The 22,998-nt window shown below is 37.9% G+C and overlaps 1 protein-coding gene across 6 annotated transcripts in view; it reads right to left on the bottom strand.

Annotated features, from left to right (window-relative positions):
- Sbf2 (SET binding factor 2) overlaps positions 1–22,998 on the bottom strand; it is a 382,011-nt gene that overhangs the window by 74,201 nt on the left and 284,812 nt on the right. For all 6 annotated transcript variants that reach the window (XM_085692888.2, XM_085692889.2, XM_085692890.2 and 3 more), the window contains 5 exons: positions 14,569–14,739; positions 6,327–6,583; positions 3,991–4,163; positions 2,657–2,730; positions 323–518 (listed from right to left, as the gene is read on the bottom strand). In XM_085692888.2, coding sequence (XP_085549014.2) covers positions 323–518; positions 2,657–2,730; positions 3,991–4,163; positions 6,327–6,583; positions 14,569–14,739 — 871 coding nt within the window. The remainder of the gene's footprint in view (positions 1–322; positions 519–2,656; positions 2,731–3,990; positions 4,164–6,326; positions 6,584–14,568; positions 14,740–22,998) is intronic.

The following is a 22,998-nucleotide window of genomic DNA, read 5'->3' as shown; positions in this document are numbered from 1 at the left end:
GCTGGGATATACATTTAAGTTCTAATAAGTATTAAACAACCTATACCTATATAATGCATAGAAAACCCCCAAGTTTCTATGTGTTAATAAAGGGGAAATTTTAAATTAGAAATTTAAAAAAGGTTTTCTCTGAGAAAAACATTTTCCTAAAACACACAATTAACATTAAAATTGCAAAGAAAAGAGAATAAAATGAGATTTCAAAAGTATACCTTTTTTCTTTTCCGGGTTTGAAATGATATGTAAATCACTGTCATGGACTGAATAAAATCTCAAGTGCCATACAGGGACCTCTGCTCTGATGGCATGTGCTGGGTCATACCTAGCTGGTCATGTGGAGTTCCTCTGAAGAGAATTCTGTATGTGGTGAGGAACAAGGCGCCTTCTGCAGGCAGGAGCTGCGGACCTCCGAGGAGACCTCCCGTGGCTTCTTCCCGACCATCAGGGTCTAGCAGGACTCGGAGACCTTCACATATAATCTCTTCTCCAGGCAGGAGAGCTGGCCGAAGAATCTTGGGCTAAGAATAGGGAATGATTTAAAAGCAACTCTTGTGGGGGTTTTTACCATTTAGCTCCAGGTTACTTTTTCACGTATAATCTGGAAACCCTGAGCCAACCCAACCCTGACTGGGAGGAAACAGATGTGAAGTTTCTAAGTCCAAGTATAAAAAGATTCCTTGAAGCATTGCTTTTGAATACTAAAAACATAGGGAAATAACTTGAAAATTTGCAATGTCCATCAAACAACCATTGTACAATCTTTTATAAAATGAAAACATTTTATAATGTTTATATAATTTATATAATGCTTATAAAATACATTTTATAATGTAAAAGAAAAACATTAAGACTACAATAACTGATAAAGGTGGTGCTATGGTGGCTACGGCAGAAACAAGGGTGGGAAGGGAGAATATTACTACAAAACAATACTATATTGTAAACAGAAGAAACAAATACTTAAATGGAGTTGTTTTTTATTTGTTTGGTTTTTGAAGACAGTGTTTCTCTGTGTAACAGTCTTGGCTGTCCTGGAACTCTGTAGACCAGGCTGGCCTCAAACTCACAGAGATCTGACTGCCTCTGCCTCTACCTCCTGAGGGTTGAGATTTTACTTTATTTTTTGGATAGGGTTTCTTCTGAGAATAAAGAATACAGACCATTAGATACTCAAGATTGGCTGTGAATTCCTCACTCTACTGCAGTCACTTCCTAAGTGCTGAGACTACAGTGAGTGCTGCCATTCCTGGCTCCATAGTTAGCCTTTGTTGTTTGTCCTGACTGGCCTGCTATTCATTATGTAGACCAGGTTGGCACTGAACTCACATAGATCCACCTGCCCGTTTCCTCAGTGCTAGAACTAAAGGCATGTACTGCCATGGCTAGCCATGGATTTATATTTCAAAAAGAAGGTTATACTTTTAAAAAAATATTTTTTTCATTTAACTTTATGTGCATTGGTGTGAAGGTGTCAGATCCCCTGGAACTGGAGTTACAGTCAGCTGTAAGCTGTCTTGTGGGTGTTGGGAATGGAATTTGGGTGCTCTGGAAGAGTAGTCAGTGCGCTTAACCACTGAGCCATCTCTCCAGCCCAAGGGTTATACTTTTTGGCCAAGTAATGAACTTTACACATGAGAAATTTAGTTTAGTGTCCAGTATAAGAGGAAAAATATTATAAGATTCCTCTTGGGAGATGTGGGCAAGGAAAGAAATCACTCTCCTTAAACATCTGTGCTTTAATCAGAAACTAAAACTAAGTCAAGCAGGGCATAGTGGTGCACACCTTTAACCCAAGCACTTGTAGGCCGAGGCAGGTAGATCTCTGTGAGTATGAGGCCAGATTGGCCCACATAGTGAGTTCCAGGATAGTCATAGCTACATACTGGGACCCTGACAAAAAAAAAAAAAAAAAAAAAAAAGGAAAGAAAGAAACACAAAATCCAAAATAAAAACCAAAATTAAACAAACAAAACAACAATAAAACATCCCTCAAAACAAAGATGACCTAAATCAGCATTATTTTTTTTCAGGCTCTAGGAATCCTAGAACTAAAAGCAGAAATCAGAGTGTATTGACTATTGCATCTTAAGCCTCAGGCAGAACTGCTGCTCTACCTGTGTGGCTTCAGATCACTCCTTTGGGTGTATTTTTAATAGTTCTGCCCAAATTCTAGTCTGCAATAGGCATGAAGCCAGTAGCAAAATAACTGTCTGAGTGGCTTCCTCAAATACAGATTTCTAGGTCCCAGGGTTTTCTAACCAGGAGACCAAGGATGCCAAATCCTTAATCTACTTCCCTGATATTTGTTGTGGACAGCCAGATTCAAGAACCCAGCACTTTTGTGGTAAATGTTTAAATCTTTTCTTTTTTGGGTGGGAGGAAGGTATATAAACCCTGGGATTGGTCTTGGGAATCAGAATTATTTATAATTTATGACCTCCGTATAAAAGTAGAGTTAACAAGAGGTTACTGCTGTTCTTTTGTTGAATCATAAAAAAGACAGCATTCGTATTTCAGTGGTTTACAAAATTCTATATGGCAAACTCCCCAGAACCTTCACTGCACCATCCAAACTGAAAGCAGCTGAGAAGAAGCCCACTGCTGCTGTGCTCTGCAAGGGCGGCTGCACCATGAAAACACAGTGTGGAGTCATTACCTTCTGGATAGGTGGAAGTCTTCTACTCTCTCGATGCACTGCCTCTAGGGTCTCAATGTGCATAGCTACAATTCCTAGGATGAGTCAGAGGATTCAAAAGGAAAGAAAATAAACCAGAGAGAACAAAAGCAAATTACAGAGATTTTAGAATGAAAAACTAATAAAGTTTGATAGTTTCTCCAAAAGTTAAAATACAATAACCATGCAATCCATAAAATTCTATGATATAGGTGGGTCTTCCGGATTTCTGTTGCTTTCATTGGCTAATTAATAAAGAAACTGCTTGGCCAGATAGGTCAGAACATAGGTGGGTGGAGTAGACAGAACAGAATGCTGGGAAGAAGGCAATGAGGCAGTGGCCATGACTCTCCCCTCCGAGACAGACGCAGGTTAGGATCTGTCCCGGTAAGTCCCCACCTCATGGTGCTACACAGATTATTAGAAATGGGTTAGATCAATATGTAAGAGTTAGCCAATAAGAGGCTACAGATAATGGGCCAGGCAGTATTTGAATGAATACAATTTGTGTGTTGTTATTTTGGGCGTAAAGCTGGGTGGTAGGAATGCAGCCCGCCGCTCCTTTTTACTACAATTCTATTCTTAGGTATATACAACTAAAAAATTGAAAATAAATACTCAGATACCTGTAAGCAAATATTCATAGAATCATCATTCACAAATCTCTAGAAGTAGAAAAACCCAAGTCTCCATCGACAAATGAATGGCTGAGCAAGTAAGATATATCCATAGAATGGAATAGTATTCAACCATAAAAAATGAGTGAAGTAACACATGGATGAACCCTGTAAACATATGCTAAGTGAAAAAAACTGGACACAAAATTGAAACATTATATGACTCTACATATGTAAAATCATTAGAACAGAAAAGTTCATGAAAACAGAAAGCTGGTTAGCTATTTCCAGAGGCAGGGACTGAAGAAACAAAATTTATTACCTAATATTAGTTACCAAATATGTATTTTGAGAGACTGAAAAGTTTAGGAAATAATGGTGATTTATAGAACACTGTGAATATAATTAATGTAACTCTTATGCTATGTATTTGCCACAATGAAATAAAACTTTAGAACCTGTCACGGTGGCACATGCCTATAATCCTAGCACTTGGAAAGTACAAGCTGGGGATCAGGAAATCAAGGCCAGCCTGGGTATACTGTGATGTGAGGTTAGCTTGGGTTACACAAGACCTTGTCTTAAAAAATAAAACAACAGTAAAAGAAATAAAAAGCAGGAGCACAGACACTGTCCTGGGACCTAGGTCCCTGGAGCACTCTGATTCCTTAGCCTATGTGTGGTGATCCATTACATTACCTGGTATCATGCAGTGGAGACTCCTGATGTGGTCCTGAGTCACTCCACTCTCTGTGCAAACCTTGTCAATAAATCGGGCAATGAACCTTACAACGGAGTTGGCAACATCATTATTTTCTGAGTCTTCAAACCCACTCTCTGTATCATAGCTCTCGGCTACACTTCCTGCGATACTAAGAGAGTTAAGGAAAAAATCATGGTCAGGTCTCAAATTAAGAAAAAGAAAATGACAACATCACAGACCCTTTACAGAGGGTGTACACTGAGTAGAAGGGTTTCTTTCTCTAAATGGCAGGTGTGAAATGCTGCTTTCTATGTGCCTATGTTTAAGCATCATCTATTGGGCTAAGATTTAGTTTTGTAAGCAATACCTTCTATTACTCTCCCAAAAGGAACTTACAAACCACAGAAAATAAAGCAAAGGAATACTGTGTCATTTATTCTCTGCTACCAGAACCTTCTAAACAAAACTTGTCTTTCCACGTTGATCGTTACGGAGAGGCAAGAGGGATGTGGCTGATGCTAGTGACTGTGGAACGTGTACCTTGGTAGGCAGATTGAACGAACCCTTTTGAGAAATCTACATGTTCTTCCACATGGAAGAATGCGATTGTTATGACCCTCTTTCTCTTGCCAGAATTTCTCTCCCAGCTCCCCTGCACTCCCCCTGCACTCCTCCCTTGCAGTAAATCACAACCCTTAGAGCCACTGTGAAGCCACATTCTTCTTCCAGGACAAGGCAACACATCTGAAATGAAATGAAGCAGGACTGAATAAAAAGGGGAAAAGGAGCTGTCTGAAGGAGTCTGACAAAAGTTTATGAGAACTACAACTAGCAGGAGTTGTTGCGCACCTATGATAAAGAGCTAAAACTGCTGCTCATTTGTTCATTCGTTCAAGCACCTATTCAGGTAAGCATTTTTACACAGCACCTACTATCTGCAAAGATGTAGAGGACTGAACAATGAACACAACAAAGAAAGGACACAGATACTGTGCAGATGTGAAAATATGCCAGATTGTGATACTACAGAACAGCACGGGAAGCTGATAGGATGATTACAAGCTTGAGGCCAGCCTAGTGAGATCTGGTCTCAAAAAACCCCAAAATCAATACCATACCTCCAAAAACCAAAAACAAGAATAAAAGAGAAATGAAAACAGGAAGAAATCAAGTTATGGAAAACACTATAATAAAACCAACCAATTAGAGTAAAAAATAATGACAGACAATCTGGACACTTAAAAGCGAACAAAACGTATGTGATGGGTAACATTTAATCCAAAATCTAAAGCAAGTGAGATTCTGGGGACTACTTCAGACAGGGTATTGTAGTCTGAGGGAATAACAAGCAGGCAGCACTATCCTCAGAGTGTCTGAGGATCAGCGTTAGTGAAAAGGTCAGGCTGGTTGACAAAAAGAATAACAGAAGTAAGAAGAGAGTCATAGTCAGTGTACAGTTCCTACAGGCCTTGCAGGTCATAGCAAAGATTTTAGTCTTGAAACATGGGAAATCACTGGAGAACAGAGAAGAAGGAAAAGTTCAGGACAGTTTTTATTGTTTGAATATGAAAAGGACCCTATAGGCTCGTGAACTGGGGCCTTGCTTGTGAGCTGAGAAGTAATTAGATCTGGATGGTTCTGGAGTGTTTATTGGTAATATGATGGTTCTATTGGGAAGGTGGTAAAGAGTAGGAATGGGAATGTATCTTTGTCACAGTTCTTGCTTGGTCCTTTCCTACAATCCCTTCTCTCTGCTTCTTGTGTGAAATGAGGTAGAGAAGCTTCTCTGCCATGTAAATGGAGACTGCGCTTTAGTTTCCTGGTCTCTGTTTACACTGCCACAAACTCTTGCTACCATGATAGTCTGTCCAAGCTCATGGGCCAGGCAATAATGGACTGAAATGTCAAAAAACCCTCAGAAATAAGCACTTCTCTTATTTCTCTCAGGTATTTTGGTCATAGCAGTGAAAAATAATTTACACACCATAATTAGACAAATTCTGTTGATAAATTGAGAAGCAAGAGGGCCAAGAAACAATCACTTTGACAAGAAGTTGCTCACCCGTCATTTTTCAGAGCACTTTGCTTTAGCAGAATGTAACTGATGGCCATATCAGTAGTAATGGACTGCCAGATTAGGTCATAAAACAGAAGAAAGTATATGTGTGTGTCAGAGTATGCAGGATGAAGAAGTTTGTTTGTAACAGAAAGGATGAGCAAGCTATAGATGGGGAAAATGGTCAATTCTGAAATACATACAGTAATATGTGCTGTTTCTGCTGAGGTATGATTACTAGGAGAAGAGAAGGAGCTGCGTGCTCCATCTTAGTACCTGTTTGTGACAATGCTGTTGCTCCCACTTTCCCAGTCTCCTGGAGCTGATGCTCGAAGGAGCTTGTTTTTACTTGTGTCTAGTGGGACTAGCAGGTTAACCATTAAGTTTGCAAAGTGAATGGCTTGACTGAAGACAGTGCTTTCTTCATGTTGCACCAGCTCCTGCTGAGTTGACTTGCTCAGAGTAGGCCAAAGGCGAAGCTGCTCGGCTGCCAAGTCCATTGCTGTCTTCTCTTGATGTTGGCCATCGGGAAGCTTAACCCAGAAGATAAAGCAAAACAAGTCAAGGGTGAATATCTATTACTGCATGTGTGCCCAAGGGTGAATATCCATCATTGCATGTGTGCTCCAAGGGTTAATACCTGTCATCTCATGTGTGCTCCAAGGATGAATACCCGTCACTGCATGTGTGCTCCACAGACATGGAAGGTACTGAAATCTGTCCATGACTTAAATCTAGGTCTTCTCTTGGGATATTCTGTATCTTTTAGTATAGTTTTTATCAGTATATACAATTTTTAAAAATAATATCAAGAAAATATTTAAAGACCAGGAAAATGGATTTCCTTTTTTATTTTGAGAAAGGATCTCATCTTGAATTGTATGCTGAAATGACTGTGAACTCTTGAGCCTCCTACCCTCACCCCAAGTGCTGGGATGACTAATGGACATCAGCATGTTGGGCTGAGTCTCTTGAAAATCATGGGAAGCATTTATTAAGTACCTGTATTACCAGAGTGAAACTCAGCATAACAACCAAAGTGCACTGCAGTGTTTACCCCTGGCCTGCATGCTTTTGTTGGCACCACATGGCAAATTCAAAGGAGCAGTAGCAAAACACAGATGCATGTTTCTCACTCAAACATCTCACTGTGTTTACACCTCACTCTGTGGATTTACCCCTTTGAAGCTACTAGTTACAAAAATTAACAAAGATTTCCCATAAATGCCCTTGCAGGGACACTTCAGTAGTATCTGCCAAAATGATTATCTTTTTGTCTTCTGCTCTTTGAGAGGAAATGGAATGATCAAGGTCACAAAAAGTACAGCTAGATCTCCTTATAATGTGATAGTTAAACATCACACGTGTATACACACACACACACACACACACACACACACAAAAACAACCCTGGAATTTTAAAGATGGGTTTCCTACAAGGCTGAAGAGATAGCTGGTAATAGCAACTCACATCTGCAAAGTATTTTATCTAGCCAGGGAAAGCTAAAACATATACTGTATCTAATTTAGGGCCCAGAGATGATAGGTTTCTTTTTCAGAAGGAAGGACATAACAGCTGTGACACAATTGCTGTATGAATGCTTTGTAGATATATCAATGTCAGCAAATCACAGTTGCTTAAAAATTCATGAAGAAGAGGCCAGCAACCTAGACTGCAACAGGCCTACGGTGACAAGCTCCATGGGCACGGGACTGAGCCAGCAACCTAGGTTGGATCGAGCCTGAGACAGTGAACTCCATAGGAGCAGATATAGGTGAGCAACTGCTGAGTGAGTGGGCCAGAGCCAAAGACCGCTGCAGGTCCAGGAATGAATTTGGGACTTTCTAGGGAGTAGACCTGAGCTAGGACCCCTGCGAATCTGGGCATGAATTTGGAACCTCCAAGGAGCTAGGCCTGAGCCAGGACCTCTGTGGGTTCAGGCGTGAGTCTGGGACCTCTGAGGAAGTAGGCCTGAGCCAGGTCCTCTGCGGGTCCAGCTGCTTCCAAGTCTGGGGCCTCAGAGGGAGAAGATTGGAGCCAGAGACCTTTGCAGACCAACCCCATGCCAGGGATCTCTGCATGAGCAGATCCAGACCAGGGACATTTACAGAAACAGGTCTGAGCTGTGAAGCTAGACCAGAGCAGGCCTGAGACAGCAAACTCCACGGGAGCTGAGCAAACCCTGGGAGCTCTGAGTGACCTCCAGAAACACACAGTGACCAAAGGGGTAACTAGAACTATGGCATTGATTGTACCATGAGGAATAACCATCTGAGCCTTGGATTCACTGGCACCTAGAATATTAATCACTAGAGTCACAGACAGCCCCAACCACACCAATTAGAGGAAAAGATGAGTAGAAAAGGTAGGAACACATGCAACACCACAAAGAGCAACATGGCACCAGGAAAATCTAGAGACCCTACAATAGCAAGACTTGAACAACCAAATATAAATGAAGCAGAAGAAAATGACCTAAAAATAACTTCAGAAGAATGCTTGAAACTCTTAAAGAGGAAATGAGAAATTCCCTCAAAGAAATGGAGGAAAAGACAAAAAATTAGAAGACATCAAACATCAGCAAATCCATTAAAGGAAACCATGAAAAAGCAGTGAAACATATGAAAGAAACTATTCAAGACTTGAAAACTGAAATAGAGACAATAAAGAAAACACAAGCTGAGGGAATTATAGAAACAGAAATCATGAGAAAACTATCAGGAACCACAAATGTAATCATAAACAGCAGAATACAAGAGATGGAAGAGAGACGCAATAGAGGAAATAGATTCATTAGCCAAACAAAAGATTAAATCTGATAAAACTTTAGCATAAAATATTCAGGAAATATGGGACACCATGAAAAGACCAAACCTAGAATAATAGGTATAGAAGAAGGAGAAGAAGTTCAACTCAAAGGCACAGAAAATATATTTAACAAAATCATAGAAGAAAACTTTCCCAACGTAAAGAAAGATATGTCTGTGAAGATACAAGAAGCTTACAGAACACCAAATAGACTGGATCAAAAAAAAAAACAGGCCCCTCACCACATAATAATCAAAACATTAAACATACAAAATAAAGAAAGCATATTAAGGGCTGCAAAAGAAAAATGCCAAGTAACATATAAAGGGAGACCTATCAGAATTATACCCGACTTCTCATTGGAGACGATGAAAGTCAAAAGGTCATGGTCAAGCATTCTGCAGACACTGAGACCATGAATAGCAGCACAGATTACTATACTGAGCAAAACTTTCAATCACCATAGAAAGACAAAACAAGATATTCCATGACAGAACCAGATTTAACTAATACCTAGCCACAAACCCAGTTGTACACAAAGTACTAGAAGGAAAACTCCAACCCAAGGAAGTTGGCTACATCAACAAAAACACAGACATTTGATGATCTCACAGCAGCAAGTCCCAAAGAAGGGAAAAACACACAAATTAACATAACCAACAACAAAAACTAAATTAACAGGAGATAGCAATCACTGGTCATTAATATCCCTTAATATAAATGGACTCAACTCACCTATAAAAAGACACAGGCTAACAAATTGGATACGATTCTTCGGCTGCACATAAGAAACACAACTCAACCTCACAAACAGACATCACCTCAGAGCAAGGGTTGGAAAAAAATTTCCAACTAAATACTTTTAAAGCTTAAATCATCATACATTAAACCCCACATACTAATAGTAGGAGACTTCAACACTCCACTCTCACCACTGAACAGGTTTGTCAGACAGAAAATTAACAAAGAAATATGGGAACTAACAGATGTTATGACTCAAATGGACTTAACAGACATCTGTAGAACATTCCACCCAAACATAAAATAATATACCATCTTCTCAGCACCTTATGGAACCTTCTCAAAATCTGATCACATACTAGGTAACCAAACAAAGCTCAACAGAGACAAAAACAATTGGAGTAACCCCATGTATCTTATCAGATCACCATGGCTTAAAATTAGAATTCAACAGTAATACTAATCCCAGAAATCCCACAAACACATGGAAATTAAAAAATGGTCATCTGAATCATCAATGGGTCAAGGAAGAAATAAGGGGAGAAATTAAAGACTTCGTATAATTCAATGACCACACAACATACCCAAATTTATGGGATACAATGAAAACAGTTTTAAGAGGAACATTCATAGCATTAAATGCCTACATAAAGAAGCTGGAAAAATCCCAGGCTAGTGAATTAACAGAACATTTGAAAATTCTATAACAAAAAGAAGCAAACTCACCCAAGAGAACTAGATGGCAGGAATTAATCAAATTAAGAGGTGAAATCAACAAAATAGAAACAAAAAAAATACAAAGAATCAATGAGACAAAGAGTTAGTTCTTTGAGAAAAATCAACAAAATAGACAAACCTTTATCCAAACAAACCAAAAGGCAGAGAGAGAATACCCAAATTAATAAAATAAGAAATGAAAAGGGGTACATAACAACAGACACAGAGGAAATCCAGAAAATCATCAGGTCATATTTCAAAAACCCATACTACACAAAATTGGAAAATTTAACAGGAAATGGATAACTTTCTGGATAAATATCACTTATCAAAATTAAATCAAGACCAGATAAACAAATTTAACAGACCTATAACTAATTAAGAAATAGAAAGTCATCAAAAGTCTCCCAACCAAAATAAGTCCAGGACCAGATGGTTTCAGTTCAGAATTCTACAAGACTTTCAAAGAAGAACTAATACCAATATTCCTCAAGTTGTTTCACACAATAGAAATAGAAGAAACATTACCAAACTCTTTTTATGAGGCTACAATTACCCTGATACCCAAACTACAAAAAGACAAAACTAAGAAAGAGAATTACAGACCAATCTCATTCATAAAACACTGATGCAAGAACACTCAATAAAATACTGGCAAATCAAATTCAAGAACATATCAGAACCAACATGTACCATGATCAAGTTGGCTTCATCCCAGAGATGTAGGGATGGTTCAACATACAAAAATTTGTTAATGTAATCCACCACATAAACAAACTGAAAAATAAAAAACACATGATCATCTCATTAGATGCTGAAAAAGCTTTTGACAAAATATAACATCCCTTTATGATAAAGGTCTTGGGGAGAGTAGGGATTACAAGGAACATACCTAAACATAATAAAGGCAGTATACAGCAAGCCAACAGCCAACATCAAACTAAATGGAGAGAAACTCACAGTGATATCACTGAAATCAGGAACAAGACAAGGTTGTCTACTCTTTCCATATCTAGTCAATATAGTTCTTGAGGTCCTAGCTAGAGCAGTAAGACAACAAAAGGAGATTAAGGGGATACAAATCAGTAAAGAAGTCAAACATTCACTATTTGCTGATGATATGATAGTTTACATAAGTGACCCCAAAAATTTTACCAAGGAACTTCTACAATTCATAAACACTTTCAGTAATGTACCAGGATACAAGATTAACTCAAAAGAATCAGTAGCTCTCTTGTACACAGCTGATAAATGGGCTAAGAAAGAAATCAGAGAAACATCACCATTCACAATAGCCACAAACAGCATAAAATATCTCAGAGTAACCCTAACTAAACAAGTGGAAGTTCTATATGACAAGAACTTTAAATCTTTGAAGAATGGAATTGAAGAAGACACTAAAAAGTGGAGAGATCTCCCATGCTCTTGAGTATGCTTGGGTATGTAGAATTAACATAGTAAAAATGGCAATCTTACCAAAATCAATCTAGAGATTCAATGCAATGCCCATCAAAATGCCAGCAAAATTCTTCACAGACCTTGAAAGAACGGTACTCAACTTCATATGGAAAAGCAAAAGCCCTGGATAGTCAAAACAATCCTGTACAATAAAAGAATTTCTGGAGGCATCACAATTCCTGACTTCAAACTCTACTACAGAGATACAGTACTGAAAACAGCCTGGTATTGGTATAAAAAACAGACAGGAGGACCGATGGAACTGAATTGAAGACCCAGATATTAATTCACATATTTTCAAATACTTGATTTTTTGACAAAAAACAAAAAATATCATATGGAAAAAGAAATCATATTTAACAAATGGTGTTGTCATAACTGAATGTTAATATGTAGGAGAATGAAAATAGACCCATATCTATCACCATGCACAAAACTCTGGATCAAAGACCTCAACATAAAGCCAACCACACTGAACCTCATAGAAGAGAAAGTGGAAAATACACTTGAACGCATTGGCACAGGAGACCACTCACTTCCTAAATATAACCCTAGTAGCACAGACACTGAGATAAACAATTAATAAATGGGACCTCCTGAAACTGAAAAGCTTCTGTAAAGCAAAGGACATGGTCAACAAGACAAAACAACAGCCTATAGAATGGGAAAAGATCTTCACCAACCCCACTTCAAAGGTGTGATCTCTAAAATATACAAAGAATTCAAGAAATTGGTCATTAAAAGAACAGACAATCCAATAAAAAATGGAGTACAGACCTAAACAGAAAACTCTCAACAAAGGAATCTAAAATGGCTGAAAGACATTTAATGAAATGCTCAACATCCTTAGTCATCAGAGAAATGCAAATCAAAACAACTCTGAGATTCCATCTTATATCTGTATGAATGGTCAAGATCAAAAACACTGATGACAACTTATGCTGGAGAGGATATAGGGAAAAGGGAACATTTCTGCATTGCTGGTGGGAATGCAAGCTGGTACAACCCCTTTGGATATCAGTGTGGCGATTTCTCAGAAAATTAAGAAACAACGTTCCTCAAGACCCAGTAATACCACTTTTGGGTATATATCCAAAGGATGTTCAATAATGCCACAAGGACATGTGCTCAACTATGTTCATAGCAGCATATTGTTTGTCACAGCCAGAACCTGTAAACAACCTAAATGCCCTTTGACTGAAGAATGGATAAGGCAAATGTGGTACATTTACACAATGGAGTACTATACAGCAGAAAAAATAACGACATCTTGAAATTTGCAGGCAAGTGGATGGAGCTAGAAAACATCATTTTGAGTGAGGTAACCCAGACCTAGAAAGACAATTATCATATGTACTCATAATTGGTTTTTAAACTTAAAGCAAAGAAAACCAGCCTACAAATCACAATCTCAGAGAACTTAGAGAACAATGAGGAGACATGTATGGATTTAATCTCCATGGAAAGTAGAAAAAGACAAGATCTCCTGAAGTAAATTGGGAGCATGGGTACTTTGGGACAGGACTGAAGGGGAGGGAAGAGAAAGGAAGGGGACCAGAGAAAAATGTAGAGCTCAATAAAAATCAATTAAAAAATATATAAAATTAGCAAAGAAATCCTAACAGTCTGATTATTCCTGGGTGTGGCCCCAGGAAGAGTCTCTGCATCTGTTATGTTATACCTTAAGTGGTACATTTTGTGTTTCAACAACAACAATAATAAATCTGAATATTAATTTAATTAAGGAAACAATTCACATTTGAACTATAACAATCAGAAACATGTCAATGCTATTTGTTATTAGTTTCTATTCTTCTACTTAATAATAAATCAATATTTTTTTAAGACGATGAATCACAGATGTATTGGAATATGACTATGTAGCTTCTCTCAGATGCTTAGGGTAATCCATCCTATCTAGACACAAGTTAAAGTGGAAGATGATGGACAGAGTCTGCAGTGATATCTTCCCAAGAATCTGCAGTTCAAAAAGGCTGATCTTAAAATCACTTTGAAGTGAATCAACAATAAGTCTTTTAGGCTGCTTTAAGTTCAGTTCATGAGAAAGATGATTTCTAATACTAACTACTTAGTGTGTGCCAAGAACTCTTAGTAAGCCTTATATATATTATATATGAAAATCTTCAGCAGTGACAGCTACACACTTCACCAATGAGGAAGTATGGGGTAATGTGATTAGTCAGTATAAAGAGAGCTAGTAAATGACATTTAAAAATGGAGTATTTTAATTTTAATTTTCCTGGTATTTAAATATATGTGTAGAGAGCAAATACTACTAATACATACACACAGAATAAATAAAGGAAGACTGGTTATTGCTGACATATTTTGGAATAGGACTACTGAATTTTTACATTTGTCTTTTTAGTCACTTAACTTCAATTTCTTCTCTTCCTCTTCCAGTGCTGGTAACTGAACTCAAGGCCTTGAGCATGCCACATAAAAACATTCTATTTCTGAGTTAAAATTGGATTTCTTCAAGGAAGTAAGCAGTTAGAGGCTTATACCTGGGCCTATTTTAGGTTTGTTTCTTCTATTCGGTTTTTAAGGAATTCTTATCAAAATATAACAAAACAATTCTAGTGCTAAAGAATTGTAGTATGAGGTCATTATTAAAAAATATAGTGCGGAATCAAAGAAAGAAAGATGTTCACCACAGGACTCCCTAACACCCAGGAACAAAGTAGGTAGAGTCCCTTTGCCCTAGGAACATCTGCCTGAGTGTTCCTTAAAGTCAATCCCAACCACATCCAAGTACCCTTTTTCTCTTACCTTCTGCTTGAGATGTGGAGCATGATTGTCTTCCTTTGCTGTGAGATACAGGGAGCGAACCTGCTCCTGTACTGCACTGTAAAAAGTTGTCTCCCAGAACTGCTGATTTGTCCAAATGGGGTGGTCCTGAACACAGGTGTAGGCAAACTGGCTAACTCCAGGGGCAAGTTTCTGCAAGAACATGTAATATCTATCAGCACGGTGCAGGCAGATTATGACAGTTCAGATGGTCACAGGTGCTACAGTTAATTGTAGAGGTGACACAAAGATTTCTTTAAAGGCTTAGCAATCAATACTGTACTCATGTTCAACTGACAACTGAGGGTGCTCTATGAAATTCTTTAAAGTCTTGTTTACTTTTTACCCAAATGTGAATTTTAACAGTAGCTACACTATTACAGAATTAATGTAATTCTTTGAATTATAGACTATACAAAAAGTATAGTCTGGTGTGTACTCTGGTGTGTACAGGGTGGGTACTGTGTAGTTATAACTGGGATGCACACTAAAACCCAACACAACCTAAACATAAAACTCTTAGTTATCAAAAATTTACCTTACTTCCATTTATGATTTTTATGTTTATCTCTCTCTCTCTCTCTCTCTCTCTCTCTCTCTCTCTCTGTGTGTGTGCATGCGCTATAGCCTGTGTTCAGACACTGGAGGACAACCTATAGAGTAGGCTCTCTCTTACCATGTGGATTCTGAGGACCGAAATCAAAATTTCAGGCTTCCAGAAAAATATCTTTTTCCACTGGTCCATAAATTTTAATTATTATTATTATTTTTTTTTGGGATACAGGGTCTTACTATTCAGCCCAGGCTGTCTCAGAACTCAATCTTCTTGTCTTAGCTTATGAGTGCTAAGATTACAGAAGTGCATACCACCGTTTCTGACTATGGTGTATTTTAAAAATACATTAAATAATCAATTCACCACTTCTTAGCAAATAATAAATAACATAACAGGAAATATTGAAAAATTGTGATCCATTTCATCTTCTGTATTGAATGAATCTGTTTTTTGTAATTAGAAGTATAATTTCTGATAAATTTCCTTTTTAAGCAATTTAATAAGCCAAATTCTCTTCTGAAATGTTCAATACTAAAGATCATTACCGTTAAGGTTATATACATAATTATGAAGCAAAAGTTCATTTTTAGACTTCTGTAACATAAGTAAGATACCAGTGGAATGCTATGTTTGAAATAACTTTCCTCTTGATCTAGGGCATACCAACCCTCAAGCTAGAGCAAGCACCAAGTATACCATGAAATTTAGCCTTACACACTTACAAGCAGGGTGACTGCGATTTTGCCTGCAAGAATCAATGTGCCATATATGATGCAAGTTCCTTTTAAGACAAGGCTCTGCACTGCTATGGAGGTGACTAGCTATAACTACAGTTCCTTCTATAAGGTATAAATAGATGCTGACCATGAGGCAGAAAGAGGGGAAGGTCGTGTTTGGTTTTCATGATGCCTCATTTGCTCACTTCAGATGTTTTCTTCCATGAGAATTCATGGGCAAAAATGTGTAGTTCTGCTTGTTGTGGTAGCAGAAACTGCACTGAATCATGTGTTCCTTCTAGATTCTGCATAAAGACCCCAGTGAGTGGTTTATACATTTTAGATCTTCACTTCAGTACAAAGACCTATTCTGAATGAGACTTTTAATTTTATTTTGACATTTTCATACCACTGTAGTTTGTTCATTTTTACCCATCACTCCCCATTGTCTTCCTCTCCAAATAGTCCTCCTTCTGCTTTCATGTCATATTATAAACATATGAGCTTCTTAGATTTTGCATGAGAGAAAACATGCCATACATGTCTCAAAGAGACTGTAGAAACATAAACTTTAAATAAGATAAAGCATAATTCTGAGCTGGGTGTGATGGCGCATGCCTTTGATCCTAGCACCTGGGAGGTAGAGGTAGGTGGATCTATGTGAGGTGAAAGCTGGTTTAGTATACATAGTGAGCTGCAGGACAGCCAGGACTATGTAGAGAGACCCTGCCTTATACCCTCTCCCCCAAAACATAATTCTAAGTTGCCTTCCCCTTGAGTATAATCCAAGGTAGAACCATTTCTTACAAATGTAGCACACCGTAAACTATGGAAGCTCTAAACAGTCTGTAATCTTGACAAGATATGAATATAGATGAATTCAGAAAACTGAGCAGTATCAGTCTCTAGGTTTAGGAGAGACTCCATGAATCTGATGGGTTAATGAAGCCCTGCCTTTCTTCTTAAGCATTACTCTCTGCCATGCTACATATTGCCTTTCCTGGTCACATAGCCACTGAAATAATTTTCCTGTTTATACATAAACTAAATAAATATGTAAAACTTTTCTTAATTTTTTTCAACAAAGGCAGAAAAATGGTGTGAAAAATGACAGTGGCCCAAACAGTCAGAGCCACAGTTTGTGTGTTTTCTAGGTGAGAATTACAACACAATGAAGGGACCATAAGGTAATGTTTGTGGCAGCAAGTTAGTTTACAAATAGATATAGCATCTGCTTAAGCTATGCATAAGAAATCATTAATTCCCAAGCACTTAAAATATTATCTCTTTAGAGCATGAAATACGCCTTATTTCTTGATGATTTCATGCTAAGCCCAATTGTGAGGAGGGAACACTCGTTCCACTTAGTATCGAAACTGTACCGATGGACAACTATGTTCTTAGTACCAGTAGAGGGCAGTGAAACCTTTTCTGCCTAGATATCATCATAGTTTCAGCTGGCAATTATAAAAGCAGAACTTTGCAAAAAGTAGGTAGAAGGAATATTGGATGTCTTCACTGACCATCTGAGACTCTGTGAGAACAGATTTGCCCAGGTCACACAGAAATGAGGCGGCGGTATGTATGTATGTATGCATGCATGCATGTATGTATGTATGTATGTATGTAACAGAAGGGTCTCAGCTGTTCTAGAATTCACTATCTAATCATCCCAGGCAGGCTTCAAATTCAGGAGTCCCCTGCTTCAGATTAAGGTAAGGTGTCATAGGGTTAGTGGCCTTCTCTACCACATCTGATTACACTTTCCTTAAGACACAAAAATTACCATATTCTATAAAATGGAACTTTAATACAATTATGGGTAAAGAGATGCAATGATACCTTTTAGGGTTTCAGATTCAGTGGAACCAGTGACAGTAGCACATGTCTAGTAAACTGGGAAAATAAGTAACTATGGACAAAACTGTCATCTAGTCAATCACTTCTTTGGTTTGAAGCAAACGTTTTCTGGGAAGGTTTCCCAAACTGGTCCATGTGCTCTCTTAGTGACTGTCCTGAGGGTGAGAGGGTGGTGATGGGAGACACTTGTCAAATGACATCTTTTTTACCCTTTTTCTGGCACAAATATTTACTCTACAGTTCATAACACTTCTTATAATTATGTCCTAAAAACAAATGATACTTAGTCATCCAATTTTGTAAGATATTTAAGAATGTTTTGACTTCCTTCCTTATCTAGAAAAAATAGCCCTGAAGGTACTAGATTAAACAGGGCCATTCATTTTCTACAAAGCTTTCAAAAGAAACCCAGCATGAGACAGGATGTGGAGAACAGACTCATGATGCTCACCAAACAGCAGGCCCAATTGAGACCCTCACAGACTGACACACAGTACCTGAGGAGATGATCAGGAGTTATGTGAGTATGCAGGAACTGTCTCACGTCTGTCTGGCTAGAAATGGCTCACAATTCATTTATGGGACTCAGAGGGAAACTGCATTTCAGGGATGAAGGCTAGCTGGCAGGTCCAATGTCATAAACATGTAATGATCTTGAAGAGTAATGCAGAACTATCTAAGTAGATGAGGATTCCCTTACTGTATTTGTTAATTCAGTCCTCAAAGCAGTCCACTACTACTTCCCATTTCGGTTACATGAGAAAACTGAGGCATTGCCAGCAGGCGGCAGAGCTACAGCTGGGAATTCTACTGTAAGAATATATAGCATCTTTCTGTTTCAAATAAGGTTGTTTCCAACACTTTGCTACAACAGTCAATGGGGCATGAACACCAAAACACAAGTCAACTGTTATCTTGTGACAGTTTCAGTACCACTTTTGGATCTCTTTTGGATTAGCTGACTACAAACTTGCTATGTAGCCAAAGATGATCTTGAACTCACAATAACCTGGCCTCCACCTAAATGATGGGATTATAGGCACATGCTACCAAACCTGCTTGAGTTTCAGTACTGCTCAATAGTGTGTGGAATACTTGAGAGAAGTCTCAAGAAATAGGATTCCTACTGGCATCTGTACCATTGGTTATCCCAGTAACAAACTATTTCATGGAGAGTTTTTGCAAATCTAATATTCAAAATAGTTAACTACTGCTTTTTAACATAAAATCTCAGCTTGGGGTCTGAATTTCCAATTGTCTTCCAATTGTAAGAAATTTCCCTTTCCCCCTCATCTTCAGTGTTACTTTTACAGTTTTGTTTAACTCAGGTAGGATTCAAATAAGGATACATAGTAGCATTAGTTTGACAACCACTCAGATCAGTTCTACTCTAGGTTCTATTCTAAGCTGGACTTCGTTGAAAAAAAAAACCATTTATCTCTTCTCTAGCAGTGCTTACTATAGTTGAGTACTATCATTTAACATTCTTATGGCGTCTCTGTTACCTATGGACTGGCAATGTCTAGTGGTCTGATTAGATTCAGGATTGTCTGGCAAGAACACTTTACAGATGGAACCATCTTAAGAGGCACACCTGGTACTGTCTATTGTGCTATTAGAGCTGTTGATAGGAAATAGGTGGGATCAATAGGAGTAGTAAGACATGATCTTAGTAACATCTCTCACTCATGTACTCACTGCCTGAGACATTGCTAAAGGGAGAAACATGAAATCGTCATAGTAGCATATTAGTTTGGCCTTCCTTTCATTAATATATTTATAAATTTGGGGTTTTTAAATATTTAGAGATTCTTAAACCTAAGTTTAGAAATAAACAAATGAAACCACCCTATCCTCAAGTGTTCATTAGAAATCCATATTTTCATTAACTCAGTGTCATGCATGTTCTTGTGTACAAAGTTTCTAAAAATCTATGTGAGAAGATAATAATCACAGAGTATGTGATTACTGACAAACCTAATAACTGTGCTTATAACGGCAATGCAAGCTGAGAGGATAAAAGACTTATTATAATGTAATAAACAAAAAGAATAGTAGATCCTAACAGGGTATTATTTCAGGGACCTAAGTGTAATATGTACATTAGACAAAAGGCGAGACCGTATCTCTCACTACATGTAATTGCAAGGGGATCTAAAGCTCAGAAAAAAAAAAAAAAGCTTAATTTGGGTACTGAGGAGGTAGCTCAGTTGAGGTGTAAGGATGAAGATCTGAGTTTAGGTGACTAGCACTCGTAAAAGCAAGATATGGCAGTGCAATGGACCACAAGGCATGTAATCCCAGGCCTGGGAAAGTAGACATATAAATCAAATGCACATGCATACCATTTATTGTTGAGTTTTTTCAGTAGCTACTCCTTACAAAGTTAGTGACTTTAATGCTCACTGTAGAGAAAAAAAGGCAAATAATCAGCACCTTATCAACACACTTGAATATCGTGCTGCTATTAAAATGGTTACCATCATAATATGCTTACAAAAGAAAATGAATCAACTATGCTATGGCTATATTTGCAAGTACACAAAAGTTTAGAGAAGGTACTAGAAAATGGCCTAGCCAATAAAGTGCCTGCTGATAAGTATGAGGTCCTGGTTTTGGTCACCAGACCCTAGGTGAAAAGATAGGTACAATGCATACGCCTACCATCTTATCATATCAGAGGGGAGGTAGAAGGCTCCTGGGGTTTTTCACTAGTGAAATCAGTGAGTTTCAAGTTCAGTGAAAGACTATGTCTCAAAAACTAAGGTGGAAAATAATTGAGAAAGATACCTGACCTTGACCTGAGTAATTCACAGGTAAACATGAATCAGGATACCTAGTGTTGCATAGCAATTTCCTTTGATTTGAAACATTCCATCAGGGATGAAGACTCTTAATATTTAGGATAGGAACAAAACTTAAAAGGCCCAGGAAGCAAACTATTTAGGAGTCATAGGAAGTTCCTGTAACATAATGGAATAGACAAGGCAGGTCTCTTCCCAACCTTATAAGCAGTAACAACTGCTAGGGAGAACAAACTTTAAGACCAAGTTGGTTGTAAACTGTGCAGGGAAGGGAGCTCTTCTAGGAAAACAGCTTTCATGAATCATCAATCATACCAGGATAGGGCTTTGTCTTTGAGTCATCTATGTTTTGTTGCAGAATATTAGTTTCAGGTGTGTGACTTTTGTTTACACTGCATTTGTTTAACTCTGAGAAGCTGTATTACAGTGCCTGTTTAAAACAGCTGATGGTTGTAATAGAGATGAATGGTTAACAGTGAGGCAGGAGCAAGGAGGGGGGAGGCTAGCAGGCAGAGAGAATAAATGCAAGGAGAACCAAGACAGAGGAAAGAAGAAATAGTAACAAGAGAACAAGGCGAGGAGAATATCAGGGGTCAGTTACCCAGTCAGTCACGGAGTAAGAAGGAAAGTAAGATATACAGAATTAAGAAAGAAAAAAATTCCAGAGGCAAAAGGTAGTTGGGATAATTTAAGAAAAGCTGGCAAGAAACAAGTCAAGCTAAGGCCAGACATTCATAACGAAGAGTAAGCCTCCATGTGTAAATTATTTGGGATCTGGGAGGTGGGCCTCACAAAAGTGGCAAAAGACTAAAACATAACACAACAATGCTCCTGTAAGAAGCAGCCCCAATAAGTTGGACTTTGGTGGAATTATTACTTTGGCTTATTTTCTGTTTCCTTTCTGGTGCAAATAAAAAATTTGTTCACAATTTCCCAGGAAAAGTTACATAATATTTACATACCCATACACATACACCCCATCACCACCATCAAAAAAAATCAAGATGAAAATTGCTGGGTGGTGGTGGCACACATCTTTAATCCCAGTTCATAGGTGGATATTTAATGCCACACTATTCAATTCTATAATACAAGTCATAATTCTAGCACTATCTTTCTAGATTTAATCATATTCCACATATGATGGAATCAATCTCTCAGTCTGTCTCCAACTCTGGATATCAATAATAAATACAGGCCTCTAGCAGAACTGATAGACAGGAAATAAATTAGATATTCCCCAAAACCCCTTTTTGGGCTTGGTATTTGCTAGAATGGCTCCCAGCATTGAAGGTGTCATTTTACTCACAGCTGCTGTTTCATTACCAAGTACACTTTAAAGAATACAAATAAATACCCAGATAACAGGCACAAGGTATGATTCCAAAGGATCTCAACATAGGAACTTACTATACTGCTGGCACATGACTATTTGTGTTCAGCAACATGGAAGCTCTCCAACCCTTATCATCATCCTCCATACCCACACAGGAGAATTTAACTCAGAACTGTGTGATTGCTAGATACTGAACTATATATCACTAGTCATTCGGGGTCTTTACAGAGGCTTCATTCTAGAGTCATGATTTACTGGTGACCAGCTAAACTTTCAGTTTCTTGCTTTCTCCTGATGGAATGAAAGTTCCAGCCCTCTAAACTTGTTACCAACTCTATATTTAGATGCCCAGAATCCTCCAGACATCAGTCATTTTACTGGCAAAAGAAAGACAACAATTTCAGAGATTCCAAAGATTTTGAAAATTGTGCCAAGAAACAGGAAAGATCAAATATTTATTATAAATCATAGTATAATCTACCAAATATAGGCAACAGTAGTAAAAATGGACAAATGGAATTATATCAAATCCAAAAGCTTCTGTGTAGCATGGAAATAATGGAGTTAAGAGATAACCTGTATGACAGAGAAAATATCTGCAAACTTCATCTGATAACAGATCCCATAATATATATGGAACTCAGACAGATAATCACCAAACCTAGCCTAACACAATGCAACCCAAATAATCCAATTAAAAACAGGCTAAAGAGGTTAAACAGATAGGCTAGTGAGATGGGGTCAGTGGATTTGCCACTAAGCCTCATGACCTGAGTTCAATTCCCATGACTCCAATGATGGAAGGACAAAACGTATTCCTTCAAGGTATCCTCTGACCTCCATATGTGAGGCATGATATGCACATAGGCCCGCACTCAAAACTATACATATGGTTGTGTATGTACGTATGTGCGTATCTATCTATTTAAATACATGCAAAAATTTAAATGTAACTCAATGTTTCATAAATAGATGAAAAAATTCTAAGTGAAATTGTAGCAAAACAAATATAGATAGCAACATATTAAAAAGATAATATGTTGTAAGTAAGTGAAACTTAGGAATGTAGGGAGAGGATTAAATAATCTTATTAAAATTTGTATAAAATGTAGGTAATGTAGATAAATATATAACAATAAG

Source organism: Myodes glareolus, chromosome 7 (genome assembly GCF_982192425.1).
Source record: "Myodes glareolus chromosome 7, mMyoGla1.1, whole genome shotgun sequence".
NCBI classification, from domain to species: domain Eukaryota; kingdom Metazoa; phylum Chordata; class Mammalia; order Rodentia; family Cricetidae; genus Myodes; species Myodes glareolus.
This window is presented reverse-complemented; position numbering and strand designations above follow the sequence as displayed.